Source organism: Hyaena hyaena, unplaced genomic scaffold, assembly GCF_003009895.1.
Source record: "Hyaena hyaena isolate Hyena2069 unplaced genomic scaffold, ASM300989v1 scaffold_8, whole genome shotgun sequence".
NCBI lineage: Eukaryota > Metazoa > Chordata > Mammalia > Carnivora > Hyaenidae > Hyaena > Hyaena hyaena.
In genome coordinates this window covers 7228911-7255393 of record NW_024080640.1, presented here as the reverse complement: position 1 = coordinate 7255393, position 26483 = coordinate 7228911, and the positions used below count along the sequence as shown (strand labels likewise).

Sequence of the window (26483 nt, the reverse complement as noted above, 5' to 3'; positions counted from 1 at the left end):
AACTTCAAGGATGGGGCCAGCAATCTGGAATAGACCAAAGTCTCCCTCCAGGGAATTCTGATGCTTACTAAAGTTTTACAATCACTGCTTTATATAGTATGAATGTGAAAGGCATACGGTTTTTGATTTATAGAACAAAATGATTCTTTAAGACTGAAATGACAAAAGGGAATAGGGTGAGAAAGTCCCTTATGTAAACTGTGCTCAGAAACCCTGTCCTTTCCAGATTAAGGCCCAAGTATAACACTTAGCAACCTCTAATAAGTAGTATAAACATGGTACCTTCCAGATGTTTCAGGAGAGCCCTGCTGCTATTTCCATGAGCAGATATCAGAACGGTTTTGCCGCTCAAGACTTCAGGAGCAATCCTTTCGTTCCAAAAGGGAAGGAGTCTCTCCAGAACATCCTTTAAGCTTTCAGACCGTGGCAGCTGATCGACAGGTACGTCGCACACTTTATACCTCCTGTCATTGTAGATCTCATGGTAGTAAGGGTGAGATTCGTCGATGGGTGGTGGGGTCACACTGTAGCTTCTCCTCCAGAGCCTCACTTGTTCTTCACCATGATTCAAAGCCATCTGCTCCCTGTTGAGACCGATCAAAGCTCCGTAGTGACGTTCGTTTAGACGCCACGAGCTTTCCACCGGAACCCATTCCTGCCCCAGCTCTTCCAGGATCAGCCAGGCTGTGTGGATGGACCGATTAAGGATGGATGTGAAGACAAGATCAAACTCAAAGTTCAGTGCTTTGAGTTGCTTGCCACAGTTCCGAGCTTCCTCCATTCCTTCACTGTTAAGCTTCTGGTCCACCCAGCTGCAAAACCGATTCTCTTTATTCCAAGCGCCCTCTCCATGTCTTAACATAATCAGTTTGTACTTGGACATGCTGATGGCCGGGCTTCCCTAGCACTTTCAAATGAGCCAGTGTTCAATGACAGCAATACATCTAGAAAGAGAAGGAACAAAAAGCATGTTATGGTCTTCATTCAACTGACTATCTGGGAACGGAAGCGTAACTTTACAACATATATGCCATGGCACATACGGGCATATTCTACAAATAATTAATTACAGGGAACCTAGTCGATTTGACGTTTCGGACAGCTGGACAGTATCTTAATTGTATGATGTGAAATAACAGAACATGTCATTCTAATGGCATGCTGCATTTCCACCAGATAAAAAGGCAGTCTATGCTTACAGAAGAGAGGATTTAATAGAATGAGTTATAGATGTCTAAACGGATGACTAGTCGCTGGCAACTCCCAGCTCCTAGCAGCTGACTCCAGGTTGAAGGCATCCTTCTCACTCTGTTTTTCCTCTGGTGGAAAAAGCTGTATTTACCAGTCTCCTCTTATTAAGGAAGTTAAACATGTTAATTCAATGAACCATGGTATTTGCCTTGTATGTAAATCACTAATCAGTGGCAACTAGCTCTTCAATGCCACAGGTGACGCTACATATAAGAAAATCTAAGGTTCAACATTCAAACTCTAAAAGTGATTTAAAATAACATTAATGCTGAATACAGTACTCACCTAAATAATCTCTCATCGGCCTCAAAACAAAGCTTTGGGCAGGCATAAATCCTGATGCAAAATAAGCTATCAAATGCGGGCAGCTGTAGAAGGGATGCTGCCTGGAGAAACAGATAAGCAGGAGCAGGTCTGTAGAAGCGGGAGGAAGCTCACTGATAAGGAGGCCCTGCCTCCTCTGCCCGGCACAAACCGGCCACCTCTCAGCGGAAGAAGAATCTGGGAAAGTGGGACAGACAACCTGATAGCGTTTCTGAACTCCCTAAGTTAGGCTGCTGCCCCAGAGGTGTGCTGGGCCCACTCTGTCCCCTGGACCATCTGCTGTTCTGGCTGCGTCAGGCTGTCCCCGCCCTCTGTGCAGTGGACGTACGTCCGCTGACAAACGCTGCTCGCCTCGCATGCCCAGGTTCTCCACTCCCACCCCGGGCTCTTCCACGTGGGGGGGGAGCAGACGTGATAGGACCATCCGGGCTTGGTCTTCTGCTGTTCTTGGCAGCTTCCATTAAATGGAGATTTTCTGTCCCACTTAATCTGTGATTCACTCACAGTTACATAACAGTCAGTGACAAAGTTAACTGGAATCTAGGTATCTAGTTTCTTCCTTTCGTTAGTAATTTCCAGAGATTCTGAAAGGGGAAAAAAAAGCCTTTCAAACAAGGCTTCTTCTTGCAAGAGAAGCCAAACTGACGAGGCCCTGAGGGAGGAAGCAGATCGAGGTAATCTGCAAGTAGCTGGAAGACTAGGGCAGCTAGGTTTATGGCTTCCCTTTCTTGTCAAGCATCAGGTTTGAAGCTTTAGTGCACCTGAAGCAGGAAGCATCTGGAAGAGACTGGGCTGAGGCAAAGGTAAGTCACAGAGCTGAGAATTTCTGGAGGAAGAGGGATGCCTCTATCCTCAGCCCAGAGGGGCATCGGCATGGCAGAAGAACAGAGAATGGGATGACAAACATCTGGGCAGTGCCTTGCTGTGTGATTACTGGTGCCTAGGAGCAGAATAATCACGAAGCTAATGAGCTCAAGTTTCAGGATCCTTCACTTGAACAAACACTGTCTAAGGCACCGGGAGAGACCAAATAATGAAGGGGTGTGTGTGTGTGTGTGTGTGTGTGTGTGTGTGTGTGTATGAGTGTGTGTTTAATATGCAAAAGAAAGACATTTTTATATTGTTTCTTCAAAGAGCCCCAATTCACCGAGTACTAGAAGCTTCTATCAGATCAAAAACTAGACCCAACCTCTTGTAACATTTATTGTTTTGTTTTTTAATGCTGGTAGAGAAGGGGGACGGAGAAAAGTGAAGCTATCAAGTGTTCCTCCACCTCAACCCTTACTTTGACTTGTCAAGCAAGAAGCCTCCTTACGCTAATAAAGCTATTTTCCCTTCAAATGAAAAAATTGGTATGATGCTCAGTCAGTTGAGCATCTGACTCTTGATTTCAGCTCAGGTCATGATCCCAGGGTCATGGGATTGGGCCCGGCATCAAGCCCCACATTGGGCTCTGTGCTGAGTGTGGAGCCTGCTTAAGATCCTCTCTCTCCCTCTGCCCCTCTCCCCTGCTCATGCTGTCTGTCTCTAAAACATATATTTTAAAAAGGGGTATGATGGACAAACTCTGTAGGCAGAAGCACTTCTCCACTGCCTTTGATTATGAACTATACCAGGAGAACAAAAAATATTTATAGCAATAACATCATGAACATTCAAGCACTTACTACCAAGCTTGCAGTATTTTAATCTGCTATATTTGCTTACTCCGTTTAAGAAATAAAACAATTTCTCTGTCCCTCCACCCCCAAAATATATACACTAGAGCAGAGAAACAGTACCACAGCCACAAAGACTACACCCCCCTCCCTCTGGTGTACAGGGGTGAACACAGGACAAAGTGGCAGATTAGTGCATCTATCTTGGGTAAATTAAGTCACTTTCTTCCTTCCTCCTTGCTGCTATCAACTGACTTCCCTGAATACTTACAGGGGAGCTGTTGAGGTTTAAAGTTTAAGATTTTAGTCATCATGGCGGGGGGACGCCTGGGTGGCTTAGTCGGTTAAGCATCCGACTTTCGCTTGGGTCATGATCTTGCGGTTCATGGGTTCGGGCTCCGCGTCGGGCTCTGTGCTGACTGCCAGCTCAGAGCCTGGAGCCTGTTTCAGTCTGTGACTCCCTCTCTCTCTGACCCTCCCCTGCTCACGCTGTCTCTCTCTCCTAGAAATAAATAAAAATATTAAAAAAAAAAAAAAGATTTTAATCATCACGGGAGCTGGTATACCAAGCGTTTACCAACAAACACACAAACACACACGCTGTGCCACAGGCATGATGGGAACTATGGAAAACTGTAGGGAACATGTGTGCTTCTCCGATGGACGTGACTCTTGTGCAAATGGACAGAGCTTTTGTATAACCTGGTCTCACTGAACTAAGGGTCCCACTCTTACAGCCTTTCTGGAGAACACACAGGAGGGACTCCTCAAAGCAAACACTGGACAGAATGTAAGACTTGAAGTCAGGCCACAGAGAACCTATGGACTCAGTTTTGTCTTTAGGGTAAATAAACGTCTTCTTTAAAAAACATAAAAATGGTCATTTCAGGGGGCACCTGAATGGCTCAGTTGGTTAAGTGTCTGACTTCAGCTCAGATCATGATCTCATAGGTCATGAGTTCAAGCCTCACGTTGGGCTCTGTGCTGAAAGCTCAGAGCCTGGAGCCTGCTTCAGATTCTGTGTCTCCCTGTCTCTCTGCTCCTCCCCTGATAGCTCTCCCTCTCTCTCTCTCTCAAAAATAAATACTAATATTTTTTATTTTTTATTTATTTATTTTTTTTTACAAATAGTTTATTGTCAAATTAGTTTCTTTTTTTTTTTTTTTTTTTACAAATAGTTTATTGTCAAATTAGTTTCTACATAACACTCAGTGCTCATCCCCAAAGTGCCCTCCTCCATGCCCATCTCCCCCTCCCCCCCACATCCATCAGTCCTCAGTTTTTGTCAGCATTCAAGAGTCTCTCATGGTTTGCCTCTCTCCCTTTCCCCCACCATTTCCGCCCTTCTTCTCCCCCTTGTTCCTCCGTCAAGTTCCTCCTAATCCTCCTATACGTGCAAACATATGATATTTGTCCTTCTCTGCCTGACTTATTTCACTCAGCATAACACCCTCAAGGTCCATCCACGTTGCTACACATGGCCAGATTTCATTGTTTCTCATTGCCATGTAGTATTCCATGGTATAGATAAACCACATCTTCTTGATCCATTCATCTGTTGACGGACACTTAGGCTCTTTCCATGTTTTAGCTATTGTGGAGAGTGCTGCTATGAACATTGGGGTACATGTGCTCCTATGCCTCAGCATTTCTGTATCCCTTGGGTAAATTCTATACTAATATTTTTTAAATGGTCACTTCAGTTCTTAAAAGTTCATATAAAAATAAAAGGGGTAGCTACTACTTAGCTCCTCCATGTTTCTGTGAGGATGAAGACTGGGGTTCCTGGATCTTCTAATTTTCAAAAACACCAGAAATGTACTGAAAAAAATTTCTGTGAGGCAGAGAGGGAGTGGGAGGGTTGTGAGCAGGGGAAGGACAGAGGGGTTGAGAGAGAGAGACAGAGAGAGAGAGAGAGAGAGAGAGAGAGAGAGAGAGAGAGAGAGCGCGGGCATTAAGCAGGCTCCACGCTCAGTGCAGAGTCCGATGTGGAGCTCAGTCCCACAACCCCGGGATCATGCCCTGAGCCAAAATCAAGAGTCAAGAGTCAGATGCCCAAACAACTGGGCCACCCAGGTGCCCCGGAAATGCACATTTTTATGTGAAATCTGATATTAATACTGGTGACTAATTTAAATACATTTTAAAAACATGAACTAAACAAAATGTGTCTGGAAGTTAGATGGAGTCTGCTAACATATGTACCATGACTTACAGAGAACTCTCCAGGCCACAGATGAGTGACGAGGCCACCATACCCCAGGAGAAGGTCAGTCCCCCAGCCTCCAGGCTCCAGTCCCAGCTTTCCTCTGCCTTGTCCAACACCCTCTAACTCCCACATGTGCTGCGCTCCTTGCCCCTGACCCTCCTTCACCAAAGCCCTGGCCAGTGCCCCACAGAGCCTCAGCTCTGTAATCAAACTTCCACTCAACTTTGGACTCTTCCTGGAATGCTTCCACCAGCTCTGAGCTGTAACCACGCTGAAAATGAACTGAAAGCAAAACTACTCCTCCCAGGTGTCTGCTTCCCCCTTGAGTCGGGGGTGCTTCTGCCTAAAGTCCTGGGACACGGGCAGGTAGGGGCCAGGCAGAGTCCTACTCCCTTTCAATCCAGACCAAATGCCTCCACCCCCACCATCTTTTGGGGGAGGGGAGAAGCTCTGATTCTGAGAGTCTTGCTATAATGAGATGTAGCTCTCTTGCCTTCATTTATTAACTGCAAACTTCCTGAAAAGTGAGCACCCCATTTAAAATCCTCCATCACTTCCTGTTGGTCTTAGGATAAAGTCCAAAATCCTGAACGTGATTTGCAAGGCTTTGGTTTTCTTTTACTTCCTTGAGCATGTCACGTTCTTTCTTCCTTCAGGACCCTTGCACATACTGTACCCTACCCAGAGCCCTTGCCCTGCATCCCCTCCCCTCCACTGCCACTTTGGTCCCACCCAACTGGAGGTAACCTCTACTCACCCTTTAGATCAGCTGTGTCCAATCACAATACACTGCAAGCCACATATATCATTTTAGGTTTTGTAAAAGTCATATTAAAAAGGGAAAAGAAATAAATGAAATTAATCTTAATAATATATTTTATTTAGGGGCACCCAAGTGGCTCAGCCAGTTGAGCATCCGACTCTTGGTTTCAGCTCAGGCCATGATCTCACAATTTTGCGGGTTCAAGCCCCACATTGGGCTCTGTGCTCTACTTGGGATTCTCTCTCTCCCTCTCTCTCTGCCCCTCCCCCACTCATGCTATCTCTCTCAAAATAAACAAACTTAAAAAATGTATTTTATTTAACCTTATAGATTCAAGATACTATTCTAACATACAATCTATATACAATTATTAATGGGGTATTTTACATTCTTTATTTTCATAGTAGGTCTTTGAAACCTGATGTGTATTTTATACTTAAAGCATATCTCAATTTGGACCAGCCACATTTCAAAGGTTCAATAGTCACATGTGACCAGTGGCTACCATATTGATAAGAACAGCTTAAGAGCTTAGTTTAAGGGTTATTTCCCCTAGGTCAATGGTTCTCAGACTTGAATTTACATCAGAATCGCCAAGAGAAGTGGTTAAAACAGAGTGCTGGGCCTCACCTCCCAAGGCCTGACTGAGGGCATCTGGGGCAGGCCTGAGAATCTGTATTTCTAACAAGCTCCCACATGATACTGACATCCTGCCAGTTTGAGGGCTGTGCTTTGAGAACCTCTGCTCTAGGCAGACTCCTCTGCCTTTCCCCCTTTCACCTATTGGGAAGTGGTCAGTCCTGCTTGGTACACACTCTTGAAGTGTTATGGAAACTGGTCTGGATCACCCCGCCGAAGAACCAAGTGGCACTCAGAGATCTTGGAAGGCAGGAAGTATATTTTACACTGGTGGGAAAGTGATCAGAGGAGATGACTCTCCAGAGGTCTGATCCCAGAGCATAAGCAGAGGGGACAATTTATAGTCTGTTCGCTCCCGGCAAGCGGGGTGGGAAGGAAAACCCTGAAGGAGAGTCTTTGGGCAGGGACTGGAATTCCCCTTTCAGTCCTGTCAGCCATCTTACCACAGATTTTTCCCTATCAGAAGCACCCTGCTCTACAACACTGGGTACAGTTGTGACGGGCCACTTGTGACAGATTACTTGTACAGTAGGCACTTAGTAGGGAGGTGTGTTGACGGAACCAAAGTCAGTTTGACAGAGGTGATTACATCGTGCTAAAGAGCCTAAGGCTTGACCATTTCAGCGGTAACTGCCAAAGTAAAAAACACTCAGTTGGCAGGCCCAAGGGGTTAGGAAGCCTGAATTCAAGAATCACAGTGTATTTAATGGCAAAGCCAGAGCCAATAACAATCATCCATTACACTTCCGTATCCTTAACAGTTTAATATATTTATTAATGCTCATATCTCCAGAGAGAAGAGACTCCAACGGACCATATTACACCATATGTTAAGTAACTAGAATTCAAATAAAAAGTTGAAAAAAACAAAAAACAAAACCCAACCAAACAACCAACAACTACGTGGCAAATTAGAACTACAATCCACACCTTCTGCCTCTAATACCTGTGCTCTTTCTCCTCACCACGAGAGACTTCAGGGTCTGGGTTTTTTGGGTATTTAGGCTCGCTTGGCTTCACTTCACAGGAGCACCTCCAGTCACGACTTGTCCTTCCAAACCCAGGCAGTCATTTCATAAAATGCGTACAAACAAGGTGAGTATGAAGGAGGGTTCAGCTTATGACTGCTCTTGAGAAAAACCTCAAGGTACAAAGTCAAGTGGGCAATTTATAGAGAGGTCCCATACCACAAATATATGCTCCCCACTCTCAGATTAACAACTATTTTTTAAAAATCAAGCTTTGTGTTTCGGGTTGTGTTTGGTAAAGCTAACCACTCTGGAGTTGGTTGTGAAGGTTCCTCATTTATCCCTCGGCAAGGGTTATCAGCACCTGAATAAAGCACCAATTTTAGTCAATGATTTACTTCATTCCAAAAGGGGCTACACAGGTCACTGAATTAGCAAACCCCAAGGTTTCTTCCTTTTAAAGTATGGTAATGCTCAAGGAAAAAATTTACTAAACAAATAGATCTTTTATATGCTTCTGTGTCTCCCCTTCTCACCCCTCCCTCTTCACAGTTTCCTGTCCTTCTGGCCAATACTTATTTAGTCCTCCAACACCTAACCTGCGCCTTGACCACTCGACTGAACTGGTGTCTCAAAAAAGATGCTAATTAGTCATTTCTTATTAAGTGAAATCTATCTTCTCTCAGGACTCACAACACTTTGGTCCCTTTGAAACTGACTACTTCGATCAAGGGGGCACAATTATTCTAAGATTTCAGGGCTGCTTTTCTCTCAGCTCTTCTGTTTGTTACATCCTTGTCTGGAGTCTGTACACCATGAAAGTTTGAATGGCTTACCATTCTCCATATGCACCTGTTCCCTTGCTTCTTCTCATTATTCCCTTAGGCTAGAATTCCTTTTTCTTTTTCTATAAATCGGAGTCTTGAACATCTTTCCATGTGATGATGAAGACAGCATGTGATATCACAGCAGCTAATATTCATGGAGGGCTCACCATGTGATTTGGGACTATTTGAATCCTCAACCACCATTCTATGGAGAAGATTCTAGGATTACTTCCATTTTATAGATGCAGAAACTTAGGTGGAAAGGTCAACTTGTCCAAGGTGACAGAGACTGTAAATAGCAGAGCTGGCAATCAGTCTCGGGCAGGCTGGAGCCCAAAGCCTATCTTTGCACCTTGAACCACTCTGCTACACTGCCACACAGACATCCAAGGCTCTCCTCAGTCCTTGGAAACCCAACTTTACTCACCACTTGAATCACATTAAAATGGATGATTTACAAATTGACAGCCCCAAACGTTCCTCTGTCTCCCCAGTCTGGTCTAATGATTCATTCTTTAAACATGTGCTGCAAACCCCACTTGAGCATGACATAAAGCTAGGACTGTGAGGAGTACAGGATCCAACACAGATATGTCTTCAAGGAACTGATGGGGATAAAGGATGTGTGTGTGTGTGTGTGTGTGTGTGTGTGTGTGTGTCACTAAAGCAGAAAGGCATCCACACCATAAGAAAGCACTTCATTCATAAGGGAGATTAAAAAAAGACAAGTTATTTCTGAGTAAAGCTCATGGACATGGCACTATTTAAGCTGGATTTGGAAAGATGTTCAAGACTCAAGAGTTATAGAAAAAGCAAAAGGAATTCTAGCCTAAGGGAATAATGAGAAGAAGCAAGGGAACAGGTGCATATGGAGAATGGTAAGCCATTCAAACGGGATGGAGTATAGATAGGGTGACCACATTTCCTGCTTTGCCTAGAACAGTCTTGCTTTAGGCCTGTTTCCCTAACATAACTATTATAGGACCCCTTTCACACCTGAGTGTCCCATTTGGAAAATTATATGATCCCCATCCTAAGTATAGGGTCTAACAAGGAAGTAGGAGGAGATTAGCCTAGAAAGATAAGATTGAATAGTGGCCCCAGAAAGGTTTTGTGACAAAGATACGTTCTTCTAGAAGTATTGGGACATCACTAAAAGTTTAATAACATGTATTTTAGGAGGATCAGGCAGCATTTACAAACACAATGAGATGGGAAAAACCACTGATATGAAAACTTGGGAGGCTTTTGTAATGATTTGGGTAATATATAATGGAGACCTGGACCAGAATAATGACTGTTGAGATGGGATGCAGGAGATTAATGTGAAAGACAGTACAGCTTAGCTGAGGTGTCGACAACTTTTTCTGTAAAAGGCCACATAGTAAATTTTTTAGGCTCCTTGGGCTATATGGCTTCTGTTGCAATTACTCAATCCTGCCATTGTAGCTGACAGCAGCCATAGACAGTTCATAAATGAAGCTTCATCCCAATAGAACTTTATGTATGGACATTGAAATTAGAATTTTATATAATTTTCATACATGTGAAATATTGTCACTCTTTGATTTTATTTCAACCAGTAAACAATGTAAAAACTATTCATAGCTTGTGGGCTGTACACAAACAGGTGGTAGACCAGAAGGCCTTAGTTTGCTGATCCCTGGCCTAGCTGGATATCATACTCAGAGCCACTGATCATATCAGTATTTTGAAACTTTAAGCATCCTGTCATGGAATAATCTCAGAATTATTAAATCACCTGATTTTATTCTTGGCCAGAATCGCAAGTACCTTGAGTAATGAAACCCCATTCATAATTGTAGTTATTCCTCACAGAATACTGAACCCATTTAAATCAGTCTGAGGAGCTTACTTTTGCTTAACTGATGTAATTCATAATGGGTTCAAGGTAAAGTTACAGAGAAAATATATTCATGGTATTAACCAATTTCAAAAATAGGCTGTTTTGACATACTTTACTTCTCTTAGACTATCTTCTACATAAATTGCCATAGTGTCTCGCACTTCAGGTGAATGTACACTGGCTTGGGAATACAAGCTGAGCAACTGGCTCAGTAGTAGAGCAATAGGTGATTCAAAGGAAACATGCGATGCAGGTGACATCTTTTCAAAGACTTTTTGCTATACATAGGTATAGAAATTCCATCTAAATTGCCTGTAGAGCAAAAAATATTCTTTCCATAAATGCCACCATAAAACTGAAGTTATCTTATTTATTTTTAAATGTTTATTTATTTTTAAGAGAGAGAGAGTCAGTGGGGGAGGAGCAGAGAGAAAGGGAGACACAGAATCTGAAGCAGGCTCCAGGCTCTGAGCTGTCAGCACAGAGCCTGGTGCGAGGCTTGAATCCATGAACCATGAGTGAGATCATGACCTGAGCTGAAGTCGGATGCTTAACCGACTGAGCCACCCAGGTGCCCCTATTTATTTATTTTTTTTAGAATTAGCGTCCTTTTAGCAAGGCATGCCTGGAGAGAGCAAGTAGGTAGGGGGCTGATGCAGATACATGGCCCCACATTTACTGAGGTTACTACTACATTTCCAGGACCTTAGGTACTTTCAACAAATGTAGCACAACCATCTTGCTACTGCCTCCTACTCCTGCCTTTCATTAAGCACATAATTTCACCTACCTCCCCCGCCAACCTCGATAACTGAGGCTCGTCCTGTCTTCCAAGCTAATGCTGCTGAGACATTGCTGCTTCCCTTCCTCAGGTGTTTGAAAAGTAATGATGTCTAATACTCTAGTATAACAACTCATGAGTGGGTGGGGAAAATTATAGGATAAAGACCAGTCTAAAAACGTAGTTTGTTTTCTGCTTCCAAAAACTGAGTAAGCAATGTGATCAATGATATAATGTTGAGGTAACATAAAAATAATGGATACAGAAGGGCACCTGGGTAGCTCAGTCAGTTAAGTGTCTGACTCTTGATTTTGGCTCAGGTCATGATCTCAGTTTGCGAGTTTGAGCCCTGTCCCTCTCCCTTCCTCTCTCTCTACTCCTCTCCTACTCATTCTCTCTCGCTCTCGCTCTCTCTTTCTCAAAATAAATAAATAAATAAATAAATAAATAAATAAATAAATAAACTTAAAAAACAATATGGGATACAGAGCCAGGGTTGCTTTGATCAAAAGATTACCCTTAATTATTAGCTTTTCAAATGCTACTCTCAACCACTCAGATGTCTTTCCTAGTCCAAACCCCCCACTGCATAGCTTTGAACAACTCTTAACCTAACTCTATAGGAATCTAACTCTCTAGAACATAGGCTGGCTGCATTTGAAGACAGAAAAAACAGAGGTTAGCCATGTTTCTGATAAATTAAAAAGGAACTGTTCTTAAGGGAAATGAAATCCAGAGCTCGGTTCTTGGAAGTCTCAACAAAATATTCTTTCCCCCAAACCAAGCTCAATATTAAAAGTTCAAACATGTACCTAAAAGTACCTTGTTTTCCACCATCTATTGCTTTCCCTAAAGCTTTACAGTAACTTTTCCATTTGTATTTGTAATCTAAGGGCTCCTCTCGGCCAGGAGCAAATGCTATCACTTCCAGGTGTTTGGCAGGCTTTATGACCCTGTCATTCTCCAACCTTACATCTCCCAGCAGCCCCCACTGATCACTTGGTACCCTGTAGCAAACCCCAGCAGGGAGACCCCTAGTCACAGGGAAGAGGTCTGCATCCGTAATGAGAGGAGTGTTTGCCTGGGGCATGTTGCTTGTTCCGGCCTGCAAACACCGATGAGCACAACACCCACTCAGGACACCTCCTAACTATGGTTACTTATTCCCCCAGGATAATAGCTTTTGTCAACACAAACAACTCCTACCAAATCCCAGAAGTCTGAAGTCAAGAAACCTGGGACCTTACTCCCAGCTCTGCTACTTATTGACAGCATGATATTGACCAAGTTATTCAAATTTTCTGGACCTCGGGTTCCTTATCCACAAAGATAAGGATAACTGCTGTTCTCAAGGGGCTATGAGTGAAACTAAATGAAATTATGGTTAAGCACCCGGGCCAGAGTGAGAAGTATTCTGGGTTGAACGGAGCAGACTTTAACTAACGAAGACTGTCACAGACCTCAGGCCCTTGAAAGTGAGCCTACCTGGGGCGCCTGTGTGGCTCAGTCGGATAAGCATCCGACTTCGGCTCCAGGCATGAGCTTGCGGTTCGTGGGTTCGAGCCCGGCATCGGGCTCTGTGCTGACTGCCAGCTCAGAGCCTGGAGGCTGTTTCAGATTCTGTGTCTCCCTCTCTCTCTGACCCTCCTCTGCTCACGTTGTCTGTCTGTCTGTCTGTCTGTCTCTCTCTCTCTCTCAGAAATAAATAAAAAAATAAAAAATAAAACATTAAAAAAAAAAAAGAAAGAAAGTGACCCTACCTTCCTGAGGTATGTGCAGAAGTAAAAGCTGGGAATAAAATAAAACGAGGGGCACCTGGGTGGCTCAGTCGGTTAAGCATCCGACTTCGGCTGAGGCCATGATCTCACAGTCTATGATTCTGAGTCCTGCTTTGAGCTCTGTGCTCAGAGCCTAGAGCCTGCTTTGGATTCTATGTCTCCCTCTCTCTCCCTCTGTCCCTCCCTCATGCTCTGTGTTTCTCTCTCTCAAAAGCAGATTAACATTAGAAAAATAATAATTAAAAAAAAATTTAAAAACCAAAGTAAAATGAGGGCAGGGGTAAAAAGGCAAGGTTAAATTAGGTAGTGGAAGGAGAAATGCAATCAAATGTGTGTATTGGGGGTGTGGGGAGTGGATGATAATATCCAGCTCTAGAAACATAAGTTTCTAGAAAAGATATTAAGCCGTATGCTTAATGACAATAAAAATATTGAGCTCTAGAAACATACAAGATATTAAGCAGTATGCTTATGACAAAATATCCAGCTCTAGAAACACACAAGATATTAAGCAGTATGCTTATGACAATCAAAATGCTTTAGTTAAGTGGCTCATATTTACGTCTTACAAGTACATTTTTTTCAATATTTGTAGCCAAATTTCAATGTAAGAATATCATTATTAAGTAATAGTTGTAGTCTTATTTCTCCATGTAAACATCCTCTCACACCAGATTTCATTCCAAGGATGTTCAAGAGACCTGTTGCTTCAAATGTTTGTGTGTCCTCTGTTCTCTGAGCACCAGGCCCACAAAAATGAAGGCACGGCTGAATTTAGATGTACCAGTCATTACTTAAAATGAAATGTGCCACTTAATTTCACCTAACCGTAGAAGGCAAAAGAGGAAGAGAGACTGGAAGATCTGCCCAAACACTAACAGCGGTTACCTCTGAGCAATGGAATAAAGGATGACATTTTCTGCCACATTATACTCTGTACAATGGTCATTCTGTACAATGACCAAATTTTCTACAATGATCCATTGGGTTTGGTTTAAACAGGAACACAAAAGAATGAGTACTACCCTTTGTAGATGGGAACTTTCATTTGCTAACAGATTGGCCCAGAATTTACTGCTATGAGATTTTTGCTTATGTACTTGTGCCGGAAAATGTCTAATCATCTTCATTTTAAAACGGGCTTTGAACACAGGCATGGCCCTCGGAAACAATCCACTGCAATATCAGCTTTTTAAAGATGCAAAAACTAAGAGGGTTGAAATGATTTGTTGAAGATCACACAAATAGCAACAGCTTCATGACTAAAACCTCGGTGTCCTGACTTCCAAGTCAGAGCTCCTTTCCATTACACCAGATGTTTGAGTTACACTTCTCTAAAGTCCCACCAATATGGGGATTAGGGAGGGCACTTGTGGTGAGAACAGGGTGATGTATGGAAGTGTCGAATCACTGTATTGTACACCACACCTGAAGCTAAGGTAACACTGTATGTTAACTAACTAGGATTAAAAATAAAAACTGAACATAAAAGAAAGCCCACCACATTTGAAGGCCATCTATGGTGTGTTGAGATGCTACAGGAATACACGGATGGATAAAACCTAGTCCCTATCCTCAACAGGGAGAGTTTTAAAACAAAGTACAAACTGAACTCATTACAGAAAACAGTACCAGCTACTGGTGAAAGACGGCATTTGATGTTTTTCCTCCAAAAGTCTACACTCAGTCAGTCAACACTCTGGTACCAGTCACAAGCTGTAAATCCTCCATAATTTGGAAGGCAGGCAGTGGGGGAAGAGAGTTATAATAAGTTAGCAAACAACCAATTATCCTTTAACTTTACTTTTCCTGAGTAACTGTGAACTTTACTTCCATCATGCATTCCTGCTGCCCTTCTCTAGTTATGCAGCCCCCATCTCTTTCAAAGGAGAAATATGCTTATTTTTTTTCTTTCTTTTTAAAAAATTTTTAGCGGTTCTAAGAACCTATGATTGAGCTCGTTTTGAGAGCTACATGAAACCACTGCAGATAGTCACCTCTTTCTCCTTCCCTGACATTCAGTTTTTTTCTATCTCCTTAGACTTTTAGGGCCAGGTCTGCCATTGTCCTAAACACAGGGGCATGGCTCTGAAGACACCCCAGCTTGTTTCCAGAACCCCGACTACTGAAGGGGCTCCGCCACGCTGTGCCTCCTACGTCCAGGAGAGAGGAGTTCATCACTCCCTCCAACTCCTGTTTATTCTTGCCGTCGAGACACCACTACCAAAGGGGAGTCCTCCTCTCAGCTGACAGAGCTGTGACTCCCACAGGGGCACATTCTGAGAAAGGAACAGCTGAGAGGGACCTTGGGGGGTAAGTGAGGGTAGGAACTCAAGGGTCGGACGAGCGAGCGCCAGATTCTCCCCAAAGACGGAATCCGGGGAGTAAAGAACTGGCCTTCCTGCACTCAAATTAAAACACCGTATCACTGAAAAACGTTACGGTTCGCAGCAGCAAAATTCGAAAACAAAACCACTCACCTGCAAAGAGGCCACGAGCAGCAGCCGCCGCCGCAGCTCCCCGCAGCCGCCAAGCAGCCAACTCCCCCTACAGCTCATCACCGCCGCCGGCATCGACGCTCTTTTCTAGCTCAGGAGCCAGAAGGGGCAGGTCCTAGCGCTCTGCCTATTGGAGAGTCGAACTGTCAATCATTTAAGGCCTCGCCCCCTTTCCGGGATCAGGTCCGGGTCTTTTCCGCTTTCCAAAGCGCAGCGGGGCAGAAGGCGAGGCATTGATTGGCTCTCTGCGGAGACGAGCATACTCGCAGACCAGTAAGGAGCTGACTTCGACGCCATTGGGCGGACCTGGGACTGGGGAAGTAGGAAAAAAAACCCACAAAGCTGGAGTACTGCCTCGGCAATAGAAACCCTTAGGTTTGGGAAGAGATTAAACCGTTGAGGTGTTGGAAGGCGTTTCGGGTCTCAGATGAAATACCTGCCAGTGTAGAGAAGTGTCCGCGGAATACTGGAAGTGATGAGGTGATACCTTATTTTACTTACGGGAAATTGCATCCTGGGGATGAAGGTGGGAGTCCTCGCAGACGAAAAGCTCCTGCTTTCCTCACTGTTTGTCAGACTTAGATCTTGCTTTAAAAGCAAAAGCCTTTAAAGTGCCGGACTTATGGGCAGTAACTCTTAGTACGTTAATAAGGACTCCCCTTAGGCACTTCCCCGACACGCTTTTGGTTGGAGAAGAAAAGTGATAGGCGGAATGCATGAAAAGCTTCTAGAACAGTTGAAAGGCGGATGGAGTGGAAAGAGGAGGAGGATTGTAGATTGGGAGGCCAGTTACGGAATAAGAGAAACCCATGAAAATACCCAAAGCTCGGCACGAGGCCCTTTAAGCTCATCTTAGTAGGTTTGAACTAGCACATAAAACTTTGAAGCAAGTGTCAGAACTTTTGGGTGGGCAAGAAGGATAAGGAATGGTGGGTTTGCCTGACCGCTGGGAAATTGCCCTTCTTGATTTCTAGAAGCTGCCCTACCTACTGTTTAGAGTCCTCTTTTGACTTTTTCCTGTTTCATCCTCATAACAAGTTCAGTAGGTGTGTGACCTCCAGGCATAAACGTAAGCCTAAATTAAACACAATTTTGAGATCATCTTTCCACATTTTTGACTGTGTGACGCACTATGTATTGAACTCATTATCACTCAGGCGTTTGTAGTTAGCTCTGCATATCATTTCTCTGTCTTTGAATGTATCAGTTCTTCCTGGGATCTCAAAGACAATGGCTTTACTTCTGGGAGAACGCAAATCCAAAGCCTGACAGGTTCCAGCAGGTGATAGGTCCCACCCAGTGATAGTTAGAATTTACCTTGCACAAGATTGACCATAATCAGGTCAGAGCAACTGGAGGAGTTAGCTTCCAGTCTTGACTCCCAGGAATGTAGCTTCTAAATCCTATACTCTTACTCACTTGTTTTTCCTCTTCTCCGTGCCAGATGGGGACAAAGTGAGGAAAAAGCTTTTCTACCGCAGTGTAACATCAACGCTCCCTACTCCATGCCCACCAACCCTACTGGAGTCTAAAGACAGCCATTCACATGTCAGAGTCTTACAGCATTTGACATTTAGGGATCCTTACTTAGGACTTAAGGACCCCTGCTCCTTGGGTTTGGTTTTACTGTTGTGGATACATACCCATGGACTGCTAGCTGGTCACCTAGAACATTAACAATACCGGACACCACTTGCATTTTAGAATCTTGTTGTACAGGTGAGAAACCTGAAGTTTAAAAGATTTACATTCACAATTATGTAGCAGGTTGGGGGTGGGGGGTGCAGAGCTGTGACAAGGATCCAAGGTTGCCAATTTATAATTATGAGACTATGTTTCCTCTTCCACTGCCTCCCCCATCCCTCCCAAAAAGCAATAGTTTTTTTTTTTTAATTTTTTAAAATGTTTATTTACTTTTGAAAGAAAGAAACAGAGGCATGAGTGGGAGAGGAGCAGAGAGAGGGAGATGCAGAATCTGAGCAGGCTACAGGCTCTGAGCTGTCAGCACAGAGTCCAGCATGGGGCTCTAACTCACAGACCATGAGGGCATGACCTGAGCTGAAGTCAGACACTTAACCAGGCACCCCAATAGTTATTTTTAATCAAGGTTACTAGTGTTAAAATTAAGACCAATCAAGAGAAATTTAATTCTGATACAGCAAGCAGGATAGATATGAAAGTAACTCAGTGTCACCATCCACTGCTTTGCTTCCGGCCACTTCAGTGTAGTCCCGTTTTCATCCAAACAAGAAATGAAAATGCAGTAATTTGGAGCACCTGGGTGGCTTACTAGGTTGAGCATCCAACTTTGGCTCAGGTCATGATCTCAGAGTTCGTGGGTTCAAGCCCTGTGTCGGGCTCTGTGCTGACAGCTCAGAGGCTGGAGCCTAGTTGGATTCTGTCTCCCCCTCTCTCTGCCCCTCCCCTACTCGTGTGCATACACATGTGTTCTTTTTCTCTCTCAAAAATAAAAGTCTAAAAAAGAAAATGCAGTAAATTATCACAGCTGTGTTGTCTCTGTTTTTCTCTCTGTTACGTGTGTATATTGAAAAGTCAATGTTAACACATGTGGTAGTTTAAGGATTAGTAGCAGGCTGTCTTATTTAGGACCTGAATAAAATACTTTTATGATAGCCTACATACCTGGCCAAAATAATTTCACAGCTATTTATATAGCCTTTGAGGTAGGGTTGAGCTGGTCCACCAAGCATCAAAACATCATCCATTGACCGAGGCAATTCTGCATTTTTCTTCCCTGCAGAGCCATTGGCTCCCTGCCCCACCCTCCCCCCAGCAAACTCCAGAATTCACTGACCCTATATCCAATGTACAGGGCTGTCTCCTTGTCTTCAGAGGGTCAGGCCACATCCTGATCTGGCTGTTTGCTGCTAGTATTTCGTCTCCCACCACACCCTACCTCCTTCAGAGTCAGATTAAAATCTATCACGCACAACCCGGTACAGTAGGGTCATGTTCGGCCCCCACCATCTCCCTACTAAGTACAGGACTCCTCTAACTGAAACCAAAAGCTGGAAATGCTCCCATGAATCAGGCACGTAGACCCACCGAGGAGACGTTAAAGCTATCTGTCCGTTCACAAGTGAAAACGTGAAATCCTCATCTCGTAGAGTAGTATGAGGAATAACAGAGGCAATTTTGAAATCGTTTCACAATCTGCGAAGCACCTTACATCAGCCATTTAATAGAACTTGGAACTTAGACATCTGCTTGACCTCAGCCTGTGTCCCCATCTGCGAAATAGGAATAAAACCTAGGTGACTAATGTGAAAATTCAATGAAATAATACAGTGTGTACCTGGCACATGGAAAGCATTCAATAAATGGTAGTTATTCATAACAGTTAACACTAATGATAGATGCAAAGCGTTCTCACTACTTAGAAGTACTCTTATTTTAAGAACTCAAGAAAATTGGGGTCTTGTGCCTTCCTTCCCTTTCCTGCTCTCAAGCAGAGACCTGAACTCCTACAGAGGATACAGGACAGGCGTCTCCCAGTTATCTCCCGGCCACCCGGAGAAGCGACTGTCAGGAAGTGAAGATGGAGAGGGTGCAGACCCACTGACAATTTCCCCATTGTAGGTCTCAACATTGAGCATCTTTGGGCAGGTAAAGAGCCCTGATGACTTTTTTTTTTTTTTAATTTTCCACTCTGAGGTCTGGAGTGTGTAGGGATACCCAGAACTCAAGGACAAGGGAGGGAGGGAGGAAACTTGTAAAAAATCAAGAGGCACCTTTCCCCCATCCAAATATTTTACCTCACTATTGAGGAAAAGGGCACATTTTTTTAAAATGCTTGTTTTTCTATGGTGATGAACAAAGTAGTCACAATTTCTGCCCAGTGGAGTTGCTTCTTGCATGCTGTGTCATAATTACATACTGGAACACTATATTGAAAAATACTACATTTATTGTATAAAGTTTAGAAAGGAAAAAGTTTAAAATACCCATAATCCAGGGCACCTGTCGGTTAAGTGTCCAGCTTTGGCTCAGGTCATGATCTCACAGTTGGTGAGTTTGAGCCCCGCATCGGGCTCTGTGCTGACAGCTTCTGGAGCCTGGAATCTGCTTTAGGATTCTGGGTCTCCCTCTCTCTCTCTCTCTGCCCTCCCCCTGCTCGCGCTCTGTCTCTCTCCCCCTCAAAAATAAACATTAAAAAATCAAAATGCCCAGAATTTATCATTGACAATTTTTATTTCCTTCTATAAATCAATTATTTAAAAAAAAAACAAACCCTGGAATCCATAATGTATCTACTATTTTATAGCAACATTTACTTAATTTATCATGAACATCTCCCTCTGTCATTTAAAATTCGTTTTCAACCTGTAATTCCATCATGTGAATGTGCCTTCAAGAATTAGGTCTCACAATTCAACCAGTCTGCTACTCCTGGACATTGTGGGTGTTTCATTGTCTTGAAAAGATTCAGGGATTTAAATGGGCTGCTTCTTTCCCCAAATGACAGGGTGCTCTAGAAATGTCTGTTGAACCAAAGGGACTGTCTACTGGCCACAGTTCTTTTTTGCCAGGGCTGGTAAGGTGGCCAGGAATTCTTTTTCTCTGTGCCCTGGCATTGCAGGGCTCAGAGAGCTAAAGCGATTTAAGCCTGAAAGCTCCTGGAGGGATTGCCCTTTAACTGCTACTTCCCTCAGGGTTTCCTGAAGAAAAAGGAGTTTAGGTGACAGAAAATTGAGGGAGGGAACAGACAGGGGTCCATTAATAGAACCTTACAAAACGCCTGGCCTTTGTGTTTCCATTTTACAGATGAGGAAAGTTAGGCTCAGAGAGAGAATTTGTCCAAGCCTGCAGAGCTAGTTAAGAGAACCAAAGCTTGACTCCTAGGCTCAGTTCTAAAATTTTGACTCTTTCCACCATGCTTCCCACTGCTCCTAAACGCTGATGGATAGAACCTCATTCTTTTTTTTTTTTTTCCTGTGAGAAATCAGTCTTCTAGAATATATATTTATATCTACTACCGAAAAATAACCAAAATCACCTCCTGACTTTCCAAGAATTCCTTCTGTCTCTGGGCTTCCCGAGTTGGCTCACTCTATACCAAAAGAAAATAGCTTTGGTTTTTGATGAATAATCAGATGATTTAGCTTTTTCCCTACATATTGCTTGTTTTCTTATAGAAGTGACCTTACTGTATACATTGGAAGGTCAGAGCATAAAAGGAAGTTCTTATAAATCCTGCAGCAATTTAACAACATTACACATAGTTCCCTTAGCTTTGGGGATTTATGAAGTATTCCTGTGTATATGTGTGTGTATGTTTATATGTATATGTATGATATGAAATGTGACTTAAATATATTTATATATATATATGATATGAAGCATGTATATAGCAATAAATCTATTTTTCTGGTTTGGCTCATAAACAGTTTCTGAAGGAAATTCTAAAAAAGATTTTCCAGAATTGCTTAGAGCCGTGAAGCATTCTTGAAGTGGGTTTATAACATCCTAATATGATACCTTGAAGCCAGTAGCATGTATTAATATGGAGGTGTCGTTTCTAGAACATGTTGCTAAAGTCTCTTTATACAGTCTAATCAAAATCAATTTTAATCAAGGGTACATGTTTTAAAATACCTTTTTTTTCCCATCCACCCACCAACACAAACACACACTACCAATACCCTAACCCAAGCTACCATCACCTCCTGCCTGGATTTTCTCAGTAGACTCCCAACCAAATTTTCTTGAATTCATTGTTGCTCTCTTTTAGGCAGCCCAAGTGATATTGGTAGAGTGTCTTTGGAGTCTAGATCACAACTGATCTCCCAGACCCCCTAGCTTAAAACACTGCAGTGGTTACCCATTATTCCTAACGTTGGCCTTCTTCCCCCCCATAGCCACGAGGCCTTTGTACGTGCCTTTTCCCTCCCTAGAATCCTGTTTCCTCCCAAGTTAAAGTATAGAACAGTAATTCAAGTTTCCTAATTCCCAGGCTGAATCTCTAATGTAGGTATATTAGTGGGGACTAATAATTAGCCAGCAGGAAGAAAATATGACTTGGAGGTTGAAAAGAAGTGTAAGAGTGTAAGCTTTGGAAGCAGTCTGCCTGACTCTGTCCTGTGCCAACCCTGTGAACTTGGGCAACTTGTTTCGCATCCTTGCCTTATTTAAAGATCCCTACCTTATAAAGTTGCATTATTTAAATAAGTTAACATACAGAAGGAGGTCAATAACATTTAGCTTTAAAAAGTCTCCACGGGAGATTAAGGACCCAATGTTATTTCTTATATATAGAACAAAATTAACCTTGTTCATATTCTCTTTTCTTCTGGAGAAAAACTGATACAGTAGGCAACTGGGGGGCCCTCTTAGGGCCGGAGAAGGCTGGTCCTAGCTGATAAGCTTTCAGGGTTGCACTACGTAAGGTAAGGCATATGATTACTTAGGGAAAACAAGTGCCAGGCCGCAGAAGCTAGTGTGTTGAGAACAAATGAAGCCTACAGGTTTAAAAAATATGGAGGGAGGAAAACTAAACTAAAGAAATCTGAAATAGTATTCAAAAACCACAACAGCAAACCAAAGACAATCTATTTACTAATGAAATTATCATAAGTTTCTGAACTAAGTCTTGTTGTAAAGTATCCTTTCCTTGCGTAATAAACATTTTTGTAGCTAACTGAGGTCCCAGAATTTTTTAACAGAATGTTTTCTGGTGGCTTTCAGGGCTATCATTTCTGTAGCTCCTTCGAAGTGGTGTTTTGGGTCCAGAGAGAAGCTACTTCACTTACAGGTCTGTGACTCCAAAGTGAGGGAGACTCAGCTCTTTATGTTCCTCATCTGAATCTTCACAGAATCTCTCCTACATAAATGTAGAAAATTGCCTGATTGGCTTCAGAGGTTTCAAGTACAGAATAATGAGAATAAGCAATTTGTTACCAGTCTTGTAACCATCAGCCGGTACCAACAACTGAGTGTCGGTCTATTTTATGCCAGTTGAGTATCCTAGTCTCTGACACTGTCTCTCAGTGGGATGGCACCTGCGTGGTAAATCACCTGCGTGGTAACCACAGAATGTAAAAGTTAGCAAAAAAAGTCAGCTCTGTAAACTAGGTATGGTTTATAAGGTGAGTAATGGCTAAGGCATGAATGCCGATGATTCTTGATGTGCTGAATGACGTGCTGAAACTCAGGGGGTTGTGATCCGTGATCACTCCGTGACAGCTGAAGCAGAGAACTTGCGACGCCAAATGACCTACATTTCTTCACCTTTGGAATTTTAACCAAGTATGTAAAAGCCAGGAGTCTATGTCGTGTGCTAAAACGTCCCTTGTGTTGGAAAGTATTTTTAAGACCAATAGCGAAGAGCCTGTGTTCTCAGCTCCAAATCAAATTATGTTAGGCAAAGTATTTACAACAGACTAACTTTTAACAAAATATTGTGGAAAAAGTTACATCTTTTTTATCTCCCCAAAAGGGTAAATTTAGCAAATATATATAACTCATTATATTGTCAGGTATATAATATATAAATATCTAGTATGTATTCCTCTTCACTTAAGCTCCCCTGTTTTCTTATGCTTTATGGCGTCTGTACCTTCTCTAACAATGGAGAAGAAAGAAGAGCAAAAAAGGAAAAGGAAAAGTGAAAAAAAAAACAGTAAAATCTTCAGAAATGCATAGCATTTGGTCTTAACCAGCAAATCAAACCCTAAAGTAGCCATTCATTGAATGTCTCCTAACGTTTAAGAAATCGTGTTAGGGATTTTGAATGAAGTGAGTTAACAGTGCATTTAGCAGCTCCCATGCATGAACGAACTGTGCCAGGAACAAGAGATATAAATGTAAGTGAGATATTTTCCTTGTCCCTAAGGAGTATGGTCCAAAAGGAAAGAGACCAACTCATGAATTGTTAATTACAGTCCAACAAATATAAGTGCAAGTGTAATTATTGAGTTGTTTTGGCAGAAATATTAAGTGGGGCGGGGGGGCCGGCTCTGGGGGTGCAAAGAAGTTGGCAGTTGTGGTCAGTCCCTTGCATTGTATAATCGTTCCTCAGCTTTTCTTGTTTTTCACGACCTTGATATTTTTGAAGAGTACAGATTATTTTGTCAGATGTCTCTCAATTTGAGTTTACCTGATATTTTCTCATGATTAAACTGAGGTTATGCACATTAGGTGACAATATTGTTCTCCTTCCCGCATCATATCACAGAGTTCGTGATATTGATGTACCTTATCATCGGTGGTATCAACCTTCATCACTTGGTTAAGGTGGTTTCTGCCAGGTTTTTCCACTTAAAATTACTGAAGTTCCCTTTGTGATTAATCTCTTGGGGCAGATATTGTGAAATGATGCAAACTATTTCTCCACAAACTTTTCCCCCTAATTTTATCATCTAGTGACGGAGCTTATCCCCAACCATTATTATTGTGGTATTTCCTGATAATTTTATATTTTTCTCCTTCCTTTCATACTTATTTATTCACATTCTACCAAAGGAAAAGCTGTCACATCTCCTCCACTTATTTAATTAGTTAAAAAAATTTTTTTTTACCATTTATTTTTGAGAGACAGAGCGTGAGTGGGGGGAGAGGCAGAGAGAGAGGGAGACACAGAATTCAAAGCAGGCTCCAGGCTCTGAGCTGTCAAGGCAGAGCTTGACGTGGGGCTCAAACTCACAAACCACAAGGTCATGACCTGAGCCAAAGTCTGACACTTAATTGACTGAGCCACCGAGGCGCCCCTAATTAAAGATTTTTATCAGTCTGGACTCATGGATATATGTTATATTTATGGATTTGAATCTAACACTGTGATTATTTATTTTGCTGCCCAAATTTTTCCAGCTTTGGCACTTAAGAGCTAATTCAGGTTGGCCCCCAGTTCTGTTTTGTTTTAGAGCATGGTCTTACTTTCTGGCACCACAATGTCCTCCAGGTTCATCTTACATATTACCTGTCCTGGCCCTGGAGTCAACTGCTTCTCCAAGGAGCTCTGGTTCTTCGTGTTAGAGTGGTGTTTGGAAACCAAGATCTGAGCCCACGATGTGAAATTGGCTAAAATATCTGACAATTTCAAGTTGAGGAAAATTTGGACTAATTAGATTTCATATGCTTATGAGAACTGGTACAATCAGTGTGGAAAACAATTTAGCACTAGCTAGTAAAGTTGTAGGTAGGTACATTCCATGAACCAGTAATTCCACTGGAAAAACTTGCAGATGTGCAACAGGAGCTAGGTGCAGCTTTGTTCTGAAAAACACAAAACTGAAATAACCCAAATGCCCATCAGGAGGAGAAAAGATGAATAGTGTGGTGTATTCATAAAACAGAATACAGCAGCAGAAATGAGCTACAACTGCACACATCAACATGTATGAATCTCAGACACATAATATTGCACAAAATGAATATGAGGTATGATTCCATTTACTTAAAGTCCATCAACATGCAGAATAAAACTATGTGGATATTTGTAGGGATGCATAAGTGATAAGATGATAAAACTAGAAAGAAAAAGAAATGATAACTACAAAATCCAGGATAGTGGTTACAGGTAGAGATGGGATGCAGTAAGCTTCAGAGATATTGATAATATATTTCTTAAGCAGAAAGGTGGGTTAATGGACAATCTTTTTACTTAGACAAGTATATGTAGATATAGATACAGTTATTGTATAATGTAGGGAGGGGAAGTTGGAGGTAGGGAAAGAAGAAAAAAGAAAAAGGGAAGCAAAGAAGGGATGGAAGGAGCCAGGGAAAGATGGAGGAAAGGAAAGAAAAACAAAAAGGCAGTCCTGTAATGGTGTCTTAAGATCTAGTTTGTGGTGGTTCAAATTCTGACACCAAATATCTGTTTGGCTTTGGATGAATCACTACACTTCTCTGAGCCTCAGTTTTCACACCAGTTAAATGAGAAGCATGTACTTTGGCCTGCATCCTTTCCTGTGTTATTATGAGGATAGAATGAAATATTTGTCACTGTAGAATAGCACTTCAAAAAGTAATGAAGTGCTCTAAAATATAACAGAAAAAGAAAATCACTACCTCAAATTATCTTGCTTCCTCATGCCAGAAAATTGGTATATCTCAATACTTATGTATAAGTTCATATTCAAGGGCTAGTGGTTTGCATCCTCCTGACCCCTTGCTCAACTAACATAAGGAGGAAGGCAAATACAGTGCATATGCCTTTCGAGAAGGGTGGTTTGCTCTGACAAAATTCATAGAAGACCAGGATAGCCAGAGCAATCCTGAGGCCTCACACTGCACAACTTATGAGCAGTCGTCACTGGGGAAGGGCAATGTTGGTGTGCTGCCTGGTGCTCAGAGGAGATTGCACACGTGAAGGGGCTTTTCTGAAAGACACAGTAGTAAGCACTTTCAGGTAAGGGCTCCCATGCCTCACTATCTGCCAGGCTCTGTGCTTCTTCATCTTCATGATCTCATTTCATTCTCATAACAACCCCGTGACACACATCATATTCTCCCCATTTTGCAGATGAGAGTATAGGGCCTCAGAGAATTGAAGCAAATGACCCCAGGTCACCAAGTGAGTGACAGGAGCAGATGTCCTCCTCATGGCTATCTGCAGCCATAGCCCGTACTCAGCATGTACCCCAAATGTCTTTCGGCTGACTGAAATCTCCTCAGAGGTCTTAACATCTCATGGGGATAATCGGTGGGCTGATAGGGCTCTCATCATCAGCCGACTTCTCAGATAAGTCTAGATATTATTAATATATATATTTTTTAATTCCAGTTTTGCTGATAGTACAGCATTGGAAACATCTTGGCGAATTCTAAATGGTTTGAATTATTTGTGCTAGAAAGGATCTTCCTACTGTAGTAGAATGCCCCTAAAGGGGGGAAAAAAACCCAGGAGAGATCACCAACCATGTCTAGTTTAGAGACTCGGTCTCTGTACTTAAATTTTCT

The 26483-nt window shown here is 42.6% G+C and overlaps 1 protein-coding gene across 2 annotated transcripts in view; it reads right to left on the bottom strand.

Moving 5' to 3' along the window:
- BPGM (bisphosphoglycerate mutase) overlaps window positions 1-26483 on the bottom strand; it is a 54274-nt gene that overhangs the window by 13247 nt on the left and 14544 nt on the right. For both annotated transcript variants that reach the window (XM_039242950.1, XM_039242946.1), the window contains exons 3-4: window positions 15546-15875; window positions 283-944 (exon numbers count right to left, since the gene is read on the bottom strand). In XM_039242950.1, coding sequence (XP_039098881.1) covers window positions 283-883 — 601 coding nt within the window. In that variant the 5' untranslated portion in view covers window positions 884-944; window positions 15546-15875. The remainder of the gene's footprint in view (window positions 1-282; window positions 945-15545; window positions 15876-26483) is intronic.